The sequence below is a fragment of the Pleurodeles waltl genome, chromosome 8 (assembly GCF_031143425.1).
Source record: "Pleurodeles waltl isolate 20211129_DDA chromosome 8, aPleWal1.hap1.20221129, whole genome shotgun sequence".
Lineage (NCBI taxonomy): Eukaryota > Metazoa > Chordata > Amphibia > Caudata > Salamandridae > Pleurodeles > Pleurodeles waltl.
In genome coordinates, this window is record NC_090447.1 from 750,922,375 (window position 1) to 750,937,031 (window position 14,657).

The following is a 14,657-nucleotide window of genomic DNA, read 5'->3' on the forward strand; positions in this document are numbered from 1 at the left end:
TCTTAATTGATTATCATACTCAATGGATAATTTGCATTGCTCAGAATACCACTACACAAGCATTGTTAGAGTTTTTGATTGCTGTATTTAAAGATGAAAACATTCCTAAAGTATTATTGACTGACACTGGGGTGCAATTTACATGCAGTGTTATGTAAGAGCTTCTTAAAAACATTCAGTTGTTCACCGTAAAACGGCATTATATTGCCCCACAGCTAACAAATAAATTGGTGGAAAGAATAAATAGTCAAATAAAAGAATGCTTACAATTAGCAAGAATCGGTGGTATGCCAGAAAAAACAAGCTTTATCCGACATGTTGTGGGCATACAGAACTACAACTAATTCAGCGACAGAGATTTCCCCTTTTGCATTGCTAAAAGGGAGATGTCCTCATACCAAATAGATGCCATCATGGTTATTGCTTGAATAAAAAGTAATTATTGATAGAAGCACTATGATGGGCAAAATAAGTCTAACCAGAGACAGTGTACAGCCAGATAAAATGCAAGATACGGTGCAAAAAGCAAAAAATAGGGAATCGGGGACTTGTGCCAATTAAAATCCCTTATAAGCACGACAGAGAATTATTGGCCTGCTTTTCACCAGGGAGCATTTTAGAAGCTAGAAGAAATATGGTGAAACTAGACAGTGAAGTATGGACTATAAGTAGACTGCTGGGCCCATGTAAAATGATTCTGCGAATGCCAATGAATTACAAGGAGCGTTATTAAGAAATCACTTTGAATAATTAAGCCACTAAAATGGTTGCATGATTGAACTGCTGTAATACCATCTTACTCCTGATATATAGTATTTCATGCAGTACAGTATAAGACAGGTTCAGTCTACACTTGGACGATTGAGATTTGGCACTATAGACAGTGGAATCAGTCCATCCCGCATCACGTGTAATGGTATTCTCACTCTTAGGGCTCTGTGAGTCAGTTCTGTATGACATTTGGAACACTTAGCCTGTTGTGAAGAGAACGTGTAGAGCCTTTGAACACATGATGTGTTTATTTACTGGAAATAAATCTGTCTTCAAAAGACTCACTTGAAGGAGTGCCCTTTCTCAACAAGGAGGCTTAGGACTTGGGTGAGGCTTTTGTGGATTCACTTACCAAGCAAGTGTTTTAGTGGGTGGTGAGGGCAGAGAAGGTAGTGTCTGTCAAGGACATTATGATAATCACCATGACTGATGGGATAATAATAACAACAGTATTACTTGTGAAGAATAATGTAGTCCAAAACGTTCAGTCTTTGCTGGGTGATATCAGCACACATCCTAAAAAGGCTGTTTATACTTAGTTATAAAAACTCTGTCCATACCATTACGTTGGGTTTTGTATTCTATTTACTTGAGTTATCTGCAACTAATGCCCCAAAAGTATCTGTATTTCGAGTGAATGATTGCATAACTTAGATGCTATCCTTCCAGATGGCCTCAGCCTTCTATTCCTTGTGAGGCAACAGGCATTGGCCCTTGATCTAAACATTTGATTAACAATTCATAAGAAATATCATTTTGCATACAAGAGGAAACCTGAGTCTACTATTCTGAGCTAAATGAAAGGCAAATATAACTTCAGCCCGGCATGCACGACATACGTCTGAGTCACTAAATTCGTCATTGATTTTTTTTCTGCAAATACACCACATTTGCCACATTTGCATTTGCCTTCTGTGGCAATTCAGACACTCAGTTCTAAGTCTCTGTCGGGCATCGTGTCCATTGGTTTATCATTTAAACCAAGCCAACCTTCCATTAATGCCACTTAAATTGTAGTCATGACGATTTGCTTGTGATCACTGGATCCAACTCTCACTTCACAACGCCAAATTAATATAAGGGTGTGGCTTCAATGTGTCCTGGAGCCTGGGGCTGCTCTCATGAGTCTCCTGGGTCTGCTTGATTGAAGGTTCTTCAGGTGACCTGGATGAACCTTCCCTCCAAGTCTTCAGTTATCTCCAGATGCCTCACATGCCGCTTTCAGTCAGCACCAGCCCAAAACCCCCTGATGACTTCACGGGCTGCAGCTCTTATGATGCCCGAGTGAAAATACACTTACCTTTCTTACCCACAGACCCAGTCAAAATAAAAACACCGAAGCAAAATATTCAATAAGGCAATTCAGAAGCATTGTGCAAAGCAGGTTAAAACCAAGTGCCGGAGCAAATCTGTTAAAACCTTTTAAATAAAACCCTTGTTAGCCAGTCATATTTGAATGAATACGAGGTATCAAATGACTTTATATTAAACTCGTAATTTTCACCCAGCTATCTGTGCAAAAATCACATGTTCAGCGAATAACAACTGTTATTGATTGGAGCATGTGACCGTTGAAAGCGGCACCTGTGCTCTCCAGTTAGTGCAGGTGGCAGAACGTGTGTAGAGGTGACCGGTTGATGAACATTGACGAATGCTCTTGAATGAGCACTTCGTGTGCGTGATATTCAAAATGGAAATCAGGTCTGAAATAAAATAATAAGGTGGAGCATTTCAACCACTGCTAAGATTTCACCAGACCTGTTGCATCATCCCTTTAAAAGCCCCGAAAGCACTGACCGTAGTATTCAATAGATCCCACCACCACTACTACAAACAATCATATATAAAGCAATTTTAAGCAATGATGAACTTGGTGGCTACATGTTTCCTTTCTGATTTAAAAAAAAAAAAATACACAAATAGCCTTAGGTTAGTCCAGACTGTGTTCTTTAGAATTTGACTCGCTCTTTGACATTCACCATCAAGAGCAATTACTGATTTCCATAAGTATAAGCAGTGCTTGAAATTGAAAAATAGAGGTGCCGGTACTCTCCAATTAAAAGTATTACGTTTTTCTTGAGGAATGCAGGTACTCTCCCCCTAAAAATAAAAAAGTGCCTGTACTCCGACCGGACAGTACCGGCCCGTTTAATGCACCGATAAGGAATATTGTCACGTCCGGGCGTTACTTGCCAACTGCCTTTGTGAGGGTCAATGTCAACTGGGTTTTCTAACATCTTTTTAGGCTTTTTTTTTTTAATATGGGGGTCTACCTACACTCTGGATCGACCGTGCAACGAATGCCAAACTAACTTGCCACTTTGTGAACCAGTGGGGGGCTACCCTTGAGTGTAGCAGCACTAGCTTTTACTCACCGCAGTGATCCGGGTTCTCCACCTCAGTTCTCCATTAAGTACATCCCAGTGCCTCCGAAGACTCTTGAGAGCATCAGCACCCTAGAACGATTGATTTGAGACTTTAGGGTGAGTACTTGGACTCCAGGCCAAGAATCTGTGGCCGGACCTTATTTCTCAACTAGCCTGTCAGCTCTCTGGCGCTCGCATCCCGCTCCTCATCTGGCGCGTGCTGCACAGAGCAGCAGAGTTGTCTGATCTGCACAACTGTCTGCTCGAGCGGCCCGCTCATCTACCCGCTGCACAGGGCCAACATTACACTGCGCCCTCTTTGATGACCCTTAAGAACTGCAACTGCAAAGATTCTCCCACCTCCCAAACTACCGACAAATCTTGTAACAAGCAGCCCAACAAACTCAGCCACTAGATGGCACCGTTCTCCCGCTCACCATTATAGCCTCTGAAAAACATCTGAACCGAGCCTCATTATGACCTGGGGGGGGGGGGGTTTAGCCTTCAATTCAGGTTCATGTCAGTAAACTTATTGTGGGTTATTAAAAATCATGCAAGATTGTTGCATGTAAAATGCATCTATTTTATAGCCATCAAATGGTTTAGAAACGTGAATAGCTTCAATTAGCTAAATGAAACCCGAGTTTAAAATTCCACATTTCAATTTCGTTTAAAAGAAAAGATTTCCAAAGAGCAAACACATTGTGCAAACCAAATATGTAAATGTTTACTGTCCTCCTTTCTATTGTATACAGCTGCATCCATGTATTTAACTAAAATCGCTGTCACTGGCAGGCCTTCCCTACTCAGTGCATACCCCAAGGGTTTTGTCGCTCGAATCATCAATAAAAGAGACAGGCCACACTTTTGATCTGAATCAGCATCGGTAGAGAAAGAATCTTGTATCTAAAACCAGTTTGCATCAATGAAATAATTTTTCTTTTGATTCAGCAATGGTCTCTTATTCCGTTAGTAAACGTTCTACATAGTGCTTGGCTTCCACGTCGAGCAGTGCAATCATTCTGTAATTTGTTACTCGAGTAGGGTCACCTTGTTTGTGTATTGGGTATACTATGGATCCTTTCCTGGAAGGTGGGCAACCTGGGTTTCAGAAATACTGCAATAATGGGTGGTAATAGAGGCAGCAAAAATGAAAGTTAGACTCCAGAAGGTAGTTTGGAAAGTTGTTAGGACCTGGGACGTCATCCGATTTAGATAGTTTAATGCTACTCAGGATTATGCTAGATTGTAAATCAGCTGCAGTGCAAGTTGAAACATAAGGGCACTCCCACTTCCTTGAGACGTCAACCCTCAGCAGCTCAATATGAGTAACCCAGCCTCGCCCAGGGATGCAGTGAATAAACTCAGTTGTGTGGTGGGAGTCAAGGCTATTTAAATATTTACAGCATTTTTTTGGGCAGCCAGATTTGCATATTTATGTTATTTTTAGCCATTGTCTATATGTATGGGTCCTCATTATTTCCCAAACCTGAAGTTTCTATTGCTTGCTTAAAACCTTTATCTCTTTCAGTAATGCAGTGTGGGCTTCTGATTTTCTTAAACTCCTATGTAAAGCCCTTTTCTGTTGTCTTCGATTCTTCATATACCAAACTTACTAGATCCACCCCAAGATGCTATGTGCATTCTGCAGCCCCTTCAAAGCCACATTCCGAATCAATGTACTACTAGGGGCATAACAAAGGCCACCGCGGTACGGAGGGGAAGGGGGCTGAGCTCCATGGGGTCCCGTAAGCACAGTACACTGTGTACGGGAGACAGCCCCCTGACTGTGCCCAGACCCCCTCCTACTTTGCAGGGGGGCCCTCAAGTTTTGTTACTTCACTGTGTACTGCATTCTTATGTAGTCAGGCAGTTGTTGAACTTCTTTGTTACTTCAGTGGACCAGGAGCGGCGCTGCAGCTGATGGCGCATCCACTAGGCTCTAGGGAAGTACCAAAGATGCTGAGCTGACACAAAGGTGGAATCCAGAACAACATTACGGTGGATTGAGAAGTGTGTGTACTTCATGGGCCTGCCAGTTGGAAACTTACCTTCCACGAGCGCTGGTTAAGAGAGTATAAAGACCTGTCATTGTTGGAGACCAGTCACTGCTGCAATACTCCACATAGATCCTGCATGCGCAAAGGATAGCGAACCTATTGGATTGTACTCCAGATTCGATTAAAAATCACACTTTTACTATGATACTCTCATTCGTTTAACAACCCCCCTCACGTCCCCGGGCCATGTTAGGAGAGGAGATACATTGTAGAATACTATTGTGCTTAGATTTATTTGTGGGATGAAAGTATATATGCTCTAGGAGAAGTACGTGGAAGCCACTGGATGTGTCTTTAGTGGCACTCATGTGGTACCTGAGGTAACTTGATAAAGGAAATGGCTCACAACACCAGCATTCCTGAACACAGGTAATGTCACAGCAAAACTGAAAGGAACACGAGTCTCTGAAAAGTGTGCCTAGACCTGCCACATACCATGAAATCAGCGAAAGGAGTTTTGAGCCAGACCTAGAACGCTATTTACTCTTACCTTAACATAGAGATATTTCTCTTTGGTGTTGTAGCCAGCTAGCTCTAGTCCTTTTTGTTGTTAATATTTTACTGAGTTTTTTTGTTATATGGAAGTCTGTCTGCTGGTTTGTGGCCTCCACTGTATCAGTAGTTTATATGTGATTGAAGTGGGAGACTTTGCACTCGGTGTGCTTTTTAAAACGGGCTTAGTTAGTTGAAGCAGTAGAAAAAGGATCTGAGTTGATGATAAAAGGATTTGGGTATCCAACAACTGTTGGTGTGGATATAATAAAGCCCCATTGTGCCAAAATGTGCAACTTGCTGGGTAATGCTCCCGCATCACTGTTATACATTTTTGAAATATTCCATAAGGAACCCATTTGCTCCACTTGTTAATTATCAGCACCTCCTCATAACCAGCAAGTGTTCATTAAATGTTTTCCATGGGACGCTAAAGAGATTAACAGTCTTGTTAAGGAGAAGGCTATAGTCACACACCAAAACAGACCAGGTTAAAATATTGCCTTTATCAAGAAAGTGAAGAAGGAAATCTAAAGCTGAAGAATGGGTGGGAGAGATTATCTTTTCGCAAGCAGAAAAGAAGCATGGAATTGTAATCCTAATTCACAAAAAATTGAATAACGCCATCACTGCTAACAATTTGGACGAGAATGGCAGATGAGTTAGTGCCACTACCATAGTTTGTGATAAGATATAAACCTTATAAATATTTGTTACTACCTGCCCCGGATGTTGCAGAGTGGAAAAAAGACATGGACTGGTGCATGCTGGCAGAACAAAAAATCTATCCCAGAAGAGGATGCCTCCAAAAAATGGAACAAAAGTTGATCCTCATGGCGGTAGTTTAGAGGACTAACATGAAGGGCACCTGACTCAGGTCTCACTATTGAGATGGAAAGCATAAAGGGACAGTACATGATGTCCCTTGTCAGATGTCTCCAACTGCTTGTCTTAATTGTATTTCCCTGATCATGCCTACTGTGTGATGCTTTGAAACCTTCCATTTGTTTATTTCTTTTTCTTTTCTGAAAAAACAATAAGATTATATTAAAAAAATATGTGTTACTACCCAGAGTAATATGCACTTCTGTTGAGAAATTAAACTTGTTGTTTGGAACACTCCCCACCATCAAAATGTGATACTAAAAAGAGACTGGAAAACGTACATCGACGCCATCCTGAACAGAATGTCACCTTCACAATAGTTTCCCAATAAATTCTATATAGTATTTCAGAAGCTAATTGAGAGCGAAATCATTACTTATGTTTTGGACCTTGCCAACCTCGCCACACAATAATGCACATTCTTCTCTGACTTATGGAGCTCTCATATGAAAATTGACTGCTTCCCTACCCCTCAGCAGCATCTTAATACCATAACAGAAAATAACATTGTTTCTCTGCTTCTTTTGATCACACTACCATCTGTATACAGCAATACTCCCATATGGCAACTAAACTCAAATCCCTATACTATAGGCCATCTCAAAACATTCACTGAAGAATTCTTCAACAGTGAGAACACTTAATCAATCTAAAAAAAACTATATGGGATGCTTACAAAGCAACACTGTGATCATAGCTATACTTGCAAAGGAGAAGAAAGAGGCAACTAAAGAATTGCCAACCATACAGGAGATCAAAAGTAGAAACCCAGTACAGAGGACAGCATAAGGTCCACAGACATCCTACAATTGAAAGTTGAGTTTATCAAAAATTTACATATGCTGTAAACCATGTCAAACTCAACATAAAATCCAGATAGCAAGTTGGAGGGAATGGAGGTGGTGAACTACTCACTGACTAATTCATAGCCAAAAAGGAGAAATCTAAAATAATAGCAATTAAGAGTAAACAAGGACTTCTAGGATCTAAAGGCATCAACATCATCAAGATCTTTAAAAGTTTTTTTATGAAGCTCATTACACTAGTGAAAAGAAGCTCATTATAGAAGAATTTAACAAATTATTCTTACCAATTAAAAAATGCCTGTGTGCAAACGAGGAACTGCCTGGGCTTCGCACCCTTAGAAGAAAACACCACTGTAGAAAAATAAAGAAAAGTGTATTCAACCTCAATAAATAAAAAGCTGTTTGCCCTGATGGCCTCCCGGCCACATACTATCCAGCACTCCCAGGAACAATATCCCCAAAACTCTTAACAGTCTTTAGTCATTACAAAGGTACTACTTCTTCCTCATTCACTGAAGCCACAATCGTAATAATTCAAAAAAGGATAAATATCCACAAAGTACAAAAAAAAAAAACTATCAACCATCTTGTTAATCAATACAGATTGTAAAATTTTAGGGAAAATCCTTGCCACATATTTAGGCCCATTAGTGTCATCCTAGGTCCATCCTGACTAAGCAGACTTTGTCAAAGGCAGGTCTTTAGCACCCCGTACCAGATTACTCACCAGTATTATCTCCCAGGCGAAAATAGACAAACACAACTATTGGTACTCAATGGCATTAGGTGCTCAAAAGGGATCTTTATAGGCTAGACCTCTTCAAAGCTTCTGAATGGCACGGCACCCCAGTACATCCTCAAACTAAGTTAAACTCCTCTCTGCCAATACCCAAACATCGGTTCTCATCAATGAAGTACTCTCTGAAAAAAATGTGCTTAGCCTGAAGTACTAAGCATGACTGGCCCTTCTCTCTTCTGCTCTTCATTTTAGCTTTTGAGTCACTATTCAAAAATAACAAATCTATTGAAGGTATCAAAATCAAGTCCTATGAATATAAATTCTCAGCTAATGCGATTGGTATAATACTGCTCCATGAAGCCCAGATCACTGCATGGCCAGTCTCTGAAACGACCTGGACCTATGCCTCTATATCTAGATATAAACTGAATCAAGACCTAACCAAAATGCTCCCTCTCTTTAAGATGTGTCTTAACGTGTTCCTCAGTTGCAACTTTAAATGATGTCCCTCTCAGATAACATACGTAGAAGCCCAGTTTTCAGGGTATATTTATTACTCCTTTATTCGTAATCAGAAGAAAGTACTGAAAGAAATTAAAAGTAAAACCTGTGCTTGACTCCTCTCCACCTCTCTTGGCGGGGCGCTATGACCGCATACACACTATGGTATAACTTGAGAAAATCAGAAGAGAAGAAACATCATAAAATAATGAAACGCATCCTTCACTGAATCCTTAAAGTTTTAAAGACAAAACTACATGCAAATTCTTACCTGCACTTCGATCAACCAACAAACCTGTTCCTTCAACATCTGTTGCATAAAGAAAATCAAAAGCACCTATTCTGTTCTCACTGAATAAGACCTGCTTGAATTAAGGGCTCCATCACTTAACATTCTGTTTACCAACAGATAAGCTAATTTTGCATTGGCCTGTGTAACAGGCCGCTCCTGCCCAGATTACTCGGGCAAGCTTCTCAATGTGTGAGCCCTCCACCAAATCAGACTGTGAGGCTTTTTCCTTTGGATGCAAGCTAAGAGATAGCTGCACTTGTCACGGCTTTTAATCTATAGCCCCCCTGGACCTAATGCTAAGTTTTTAGACGCTGTGAGATCAGTGTTCAATACCGTAATTACAGTATATCAGGGGATCTTAACTTTCATTTGGAGGACCCTATTAATTAAGACTCAGTCCTGTTAAAGGAATCTCTGAACTGTTTAAAGTTGGATCAGAGAGTGAAAACTGCTGCACGTAAAGCAGGCCTTATTTTAGATGGCATGCTCTCCTACGATCTTAACTGAGGACAGTTGCTTTATTACCCATAATATGGTCGGATCATATGGTAGTCCAGTTCAGTATAAATATTTCGACTCCCATACTTGACATACAAATGACAGAGAAGAGTAAACACATCCAACTATGGAATAAGTTAAATAAACAGTTTCTAGCGGGGAGCCTAGAATCGTAAAAAACATGATTTACTTAGTGGTTTTAATGTAGCAGTAGTGAGTTATCACTACTGGATAAGTGAGGGAGTCCTAAAACAAATACCTTTAAAAAAAAAAAAAAAGAAGTTAAATCCTGCAGGTAAAGGCCATCTGCCCCTTGGTTCTCTCTGGCATATAACAAAATTGCTTCGACTTGATAAAGCCTGGAGATGGGATTACAACGAGATAGGCAGAGGTAGATATAGAGAAGCAATCTGTGAATACAAAAAACTAATCTTGGTTGAAAAATCTAGATTATACACTGAAAAAATCAAACTGTCTTCCTATTCCTCAAAGGAACTCTTTGAAACATTCCTATCTCTTTCGAGTCCTAATCTTCCTTCTGGTAGCCCAGACCGTATTTTGTGATAAACTGGCTGAATTTTTTAAAAACAAAGTCAAGGTAGTACATAGGGATTTTTATTCCACCCGCTTGCTAGCTTACCCTAGCCTAGAATCTCTGTTTATCCGCTCAAGCCATCCTGAGCTGCTCAATTTTCCACTGTTCACTACTGACCAAGTAATTGCGCTAATCGGCATTATTAAGTCAGTAGCCCCTTCGGTAGTGCAAGATTTAGCAGACTGTCTTGCCCCAGCCCGAACGACTCCTTTGAATATAATCATTACCGCAGACATTTTTCGATCAGACTGGTAAGAGCTTCAGTTCTGCCTGTTTAAAAAAAAAAAAAAAACCTTTCCAGGATCCCAAGGAGGAGAACCATTTCCATCCAATTTCAGGGCTACCTTACACAGCCAAGCTCCTCGAAAAACATCTTAATACTAGCCTGTCTGGTTATTTGGAAGAGAACAATTTCTTGACAATGCACATAATGACTTTAGATCAGGATACAGCACTGAGACATCTTTGATAGATGTCTCAGAAGAGATCAGACCCAACAAACACAATGGAGGAAGAGCTGCAGTGGTCCTTCAGGGTCCTTCCACAGCTTTCTCTACGGTATGCCACGTTGTTCTGTTAGAGGGCTTGACTGAAATTGGAACTACCAGTTTGGGGCGTGATGATCTCTCATCATTTCTGAGGCATAGGGAGAAGACTATGGCACTTGGGAAGCTCAGCAATAAATCCTTCTCCCTTCCCTGTGGTGTCCATCAGGGATCAGCGCTTAGCCCTATACTGTTTAACATCTATGTGGCACATTAAGGAGTCTCGGAGTAGTCTTTGATGCCGAGTTGTCTTTCAGGGAACAGATTAACAAATTGACGTCTTGTTTTTTGATGCTGACATCCTTGAGGAAGGTGTTGCCTTTTATTCCTTTCCAGCTTCAAAAATCGGTGATAATTGCTCTGGTCCTATCCAGGATCGTTTATTGTAATTCCCATTATTTGGCCATCAATCAACTAGCACACAAAAAGCTCCAGATGCTGCAGAATGCAGCCACCTGCCTCCTCGAAAATCTTCCAAAACACCAGTCTGTATCTAATGCACTGGTGAAGCTTCATTGGCTTCTTGTAAAAAAAAAAAAAAAATTGCATTCAAAGCACTTGGCTTGGCATATAAAGCCTTGTATGGTGCAGGACCTGACTACCTTACAAGGACATTTAGGTGGTGTAAACCAAAAAGAAGACTGAGATCTGCTGCCCTATACTCAGTCGCTGTCCCCAGGATGAAGAAAGCTTCTTGGGGCGGCTATAGCTTTGTGTTTTCCACCTTCTAGATATGGAATAAGCTGACATTATACCTCAAAAGTCGGTAGAATCGTCTTAGTTTTCTTAAACAGATGACATTTTGGCTGTTTTCTCCCTCAGCTTATCCCCTTAAGTCCTATGGTTAATTTGCCTTAGGTTTCTTTAGCGCAAAGACGCCCTTGGATACTTGCACACTCAAATGAAATCCCTCATCGTCCCTCCAGTGATGACAATTTGCTCCACACACAATATCAAAACCAAACTGGCAAAGCCCGATCTCTTACACTAGCGGTTCTTAACCTGTGTCCGGGGACAGACGATGCCTACTCTGGGGGTCTGCGACTGCTTAGAAAATACGAATAAAGTATAAATAAAGAAGCAAAATGTGAAATGCTAAAATGTCCTGTATATGTGAAGCATTTAGAACGTGGAGGCTAAAAATTAAGTTACTATTCTCAAATTGATTCATGGGAACAGTGCAAGTGCATAAAACAGAATATGGTATGGCCGATAGGTGACCTCAGTTGAATTCAGAAAAGCTCATAACCTTTCCAGTAAAATTACAATTTTGATTTTTTTAGATATATTTCGTTTTGAATAAAATGTTTAATTATTTGTGCAATTGTTTGGCTACTTCTTTCTGTAATTGTGTGCATTGGTTTGTGGGTCAGATCATCAAAATTGCTTAAGCTGTGGTTCCCGGATTCCAATAGTGATTCAGTGGGGGTGTGCTGAATAAAGTAATGGTTAAATGGGGGTTCACCGAAGTCAAAAGGTTAAGAACCACTGCCCAACACAGTAATTTGAGAGCTGTGCCCCCAGCTGACTGACTTCTATTCTAATCAACTTTGGGATAGGCCCTAGAATTGAACTCTGTCACGAGGTCTGAACCAGATCCTACTTGAATATGCACTGTTCCTATACGTACCTATGTATAATGTTTCTGGTTTACTTGAAAAGTTAATTGAGGTGCCGATTATCTTTATCGGTTAAATGAATTTTAAAAATGTCAATAACATTATTTAAGTAAAAAAAATACTCCTAGGTCGTGTATTGTGCAGTATTATGAAATATTTTTGCATTATGTGCCTGTTATTCTGTTTTCGAAACGTATGTGTTCTGCTGTGCTGTTGGCAATCATGTTTTCGCTGTCGCATTACTTGCACGCGTAATTAATTACTCGTAATGTTAGTACACCAAATGTTGTACACTTTTAACATACAGAATACTTGTTAGCATTGTATCACGTGAATTAGCACATTTGTAAATGCACCATTGGAATCTTAAATAGTGACAATGCAAGACAAGCTCTACTGTTTGACGGTGTTTCTGCCTCGAGTGCGCCTACGGCCCTCCCCTTCTCCCCTACTACCCAAAGTACTGCCGTTGCAACTTACTCTGTCCCCACACAATATAATTTTACCATCGGATCATATGTTTGGTTTATTTATCTAAGTAAAGAAAGACTGACGAGATCACTCCGGGTTGAATTGGAATAGCCAGTAGTGTCAAATTTACTGTAACGGCGACTCAATTGTTCTTTTATTTAAATGCAGTGCAATCCAGCGTGTCCATTGCGCCCTCTGTTGGTTACCTGCGACATTACACGTCTTTTAAACCCTCGTTTGACTATAACCCTACTCATTATTGTTACAGAATGAGGTCAATGCCATCAAGTGGGACCCCTCTGGCATGCTGCTGGCATCCTGCTCGGACGACATGACATTAAAGGTGAATAAACTGAGCCTTAAGGCGTAATAGTGTTTTCTGTATACTTTGTGCATGAACATGTGCTTCAACATCTCTACCAAGTATATTTATAAAATATGTTGGTATATTTATGTTCTGTAGTTTTGGCACTTTTGCTCATCCTCTCCAGTGTAGTTCCTTCCTCTCCTTCCGGTCTGCCACTTTTTAATTAGGTATTGCCGTATGTCGCTTCACTGTGATGTCAGCACATCCCGGATTCTAGGTGTCGAGGTGCAACCACAATGTACTTTTGAATTCAAACGTTACAGTCTGTAAAGCTGCTGTTCGTAATATTAAGCTGGCACTTTGACTGAATGAATGCTAAAGTTTTCAATAAATTAATTAGGCCGACAGTCATAACAAAACATGCTGTAGTTCTACAGAAGCTGTGATGTTGGCTTAGTTTGCGACAAGAACAGCATTGTAACAAGCACATGTGAAAGCACTGAAGATCAACAAAATACAATGATTTAAATGTACTGGTACCTGCAGAATATATATATATATATATTTTTTTACTGGCGGTCACCAGTAGAGTACGTAGTTATAGTTAGGACTTATTTTCCAAAGAAAAAGCGTTTATTGACAAAAAAGTGCCCTCTAGGGTCATGTTGTGCATGGAAAGTTTTGGGATGATCCTTCAAGTGGGGGTCAAGGAAAAGGGGCGGGGGGGGGGGGGAGGAAGCAAAAAGAAGTGTGTTTTCCCAGACATGCCTGCAGCCCGAACCACTGGATGGAATTATATCAGATTTGACAGAAAGGTAGCCTTTGGTCCACAGATAACACTTTTAGTTTACGCAAAATTAAAGGAAATCCAAATTTGTATATATAGGGTCACAATGGCTTTGCAAATACTGCTGATCTTATGCAGAGATCTGATTGGCTGCCAATATTTCAACCACGATGTGTTGGCAGCAATTTTGAGACTCCGCTTGAGATGAGGCAAAAAAAAAAAAAAAAACACACAAAAATCAATATGAAAAGAGGGCAGAGTACCGTTACCCTAACTCCTAGTCACCTTAGGACAAGTTATATTCACTTAACTTAGTTAATAACTCTAGCTGTAGCAGCTGAATTTCTATGTTTTTGTACATTTAAAATGTGAGCCTAACTATAACCTCTTGTTATGTTTTTTTTTTTTAAAGTGAATATATTTATAGAAAAGACATGCACAAAAAAAAAAACCTGAAATATTCAGTTATGTTATGCGACACACTCCTTTTATTTATTTTTTACCTGCCATCAGCAATGTGGTGTAATGAGCACGGGTAAGTTATGGTGTGCATTGCATACAGTAACTGAAATTTCAGGTCTAACAAAAAGCTTAGAAATTCACTTAAGTACGCAGATAAATTAATTAGTGGTTATGAATGAAAATAAAGAAAACCTTTGGGGTGCGAGTTGCAGTTTGCATGATTGTTGTGCAAGTTCTGGATTGTGGAGAAAACCATAACATGAGAAATTCATATACCAGATCCAGATTTGGGCATGGGACCTGTTACCCACTTCCTCTGCAGCTTTCCAACCCCCCACACACAGGGGTGTTGGCTGCAGGGCCCAGTCTATAGCCAGGCGATGTGCCCTAGGCCCCACAATCCACCAGCGCCTTCCCCAGTGCACAGTCTTTGCCCATGCTTATTAGGATTAGTCACATCC

At 40.4% G+C, this 14,657-nt stretch overlaps 1 protein-coding gene across 5 annotated transcripts in view; it reads left to right on the forward strand.

Annotated features, from left to right (window-relative positions):
• The window catches only part of LOC138250278 (F-box-like/WD repeat-containing protein TBL1X), a 690,394-nt gene that overhangs the window by 637,547 nt on the left and 38,190 nt on the right, over window positions 1–14,657 (forward strand). For all 5 annotated transcript variants that reach the window (XM_069204996.1, XM_069204999.1, XM_069204997.1 and 2 more), the window contains one exon: window positions 12,909–12,983. In XM_069204996.1, coding sequence (XP_069061097.1) covers window positions 12,909–12,983 — 75 coding nt within the window. The remainder of the gene's footprint in view (window positions 1–12,908; window positions 12,984–14,657) is intronic.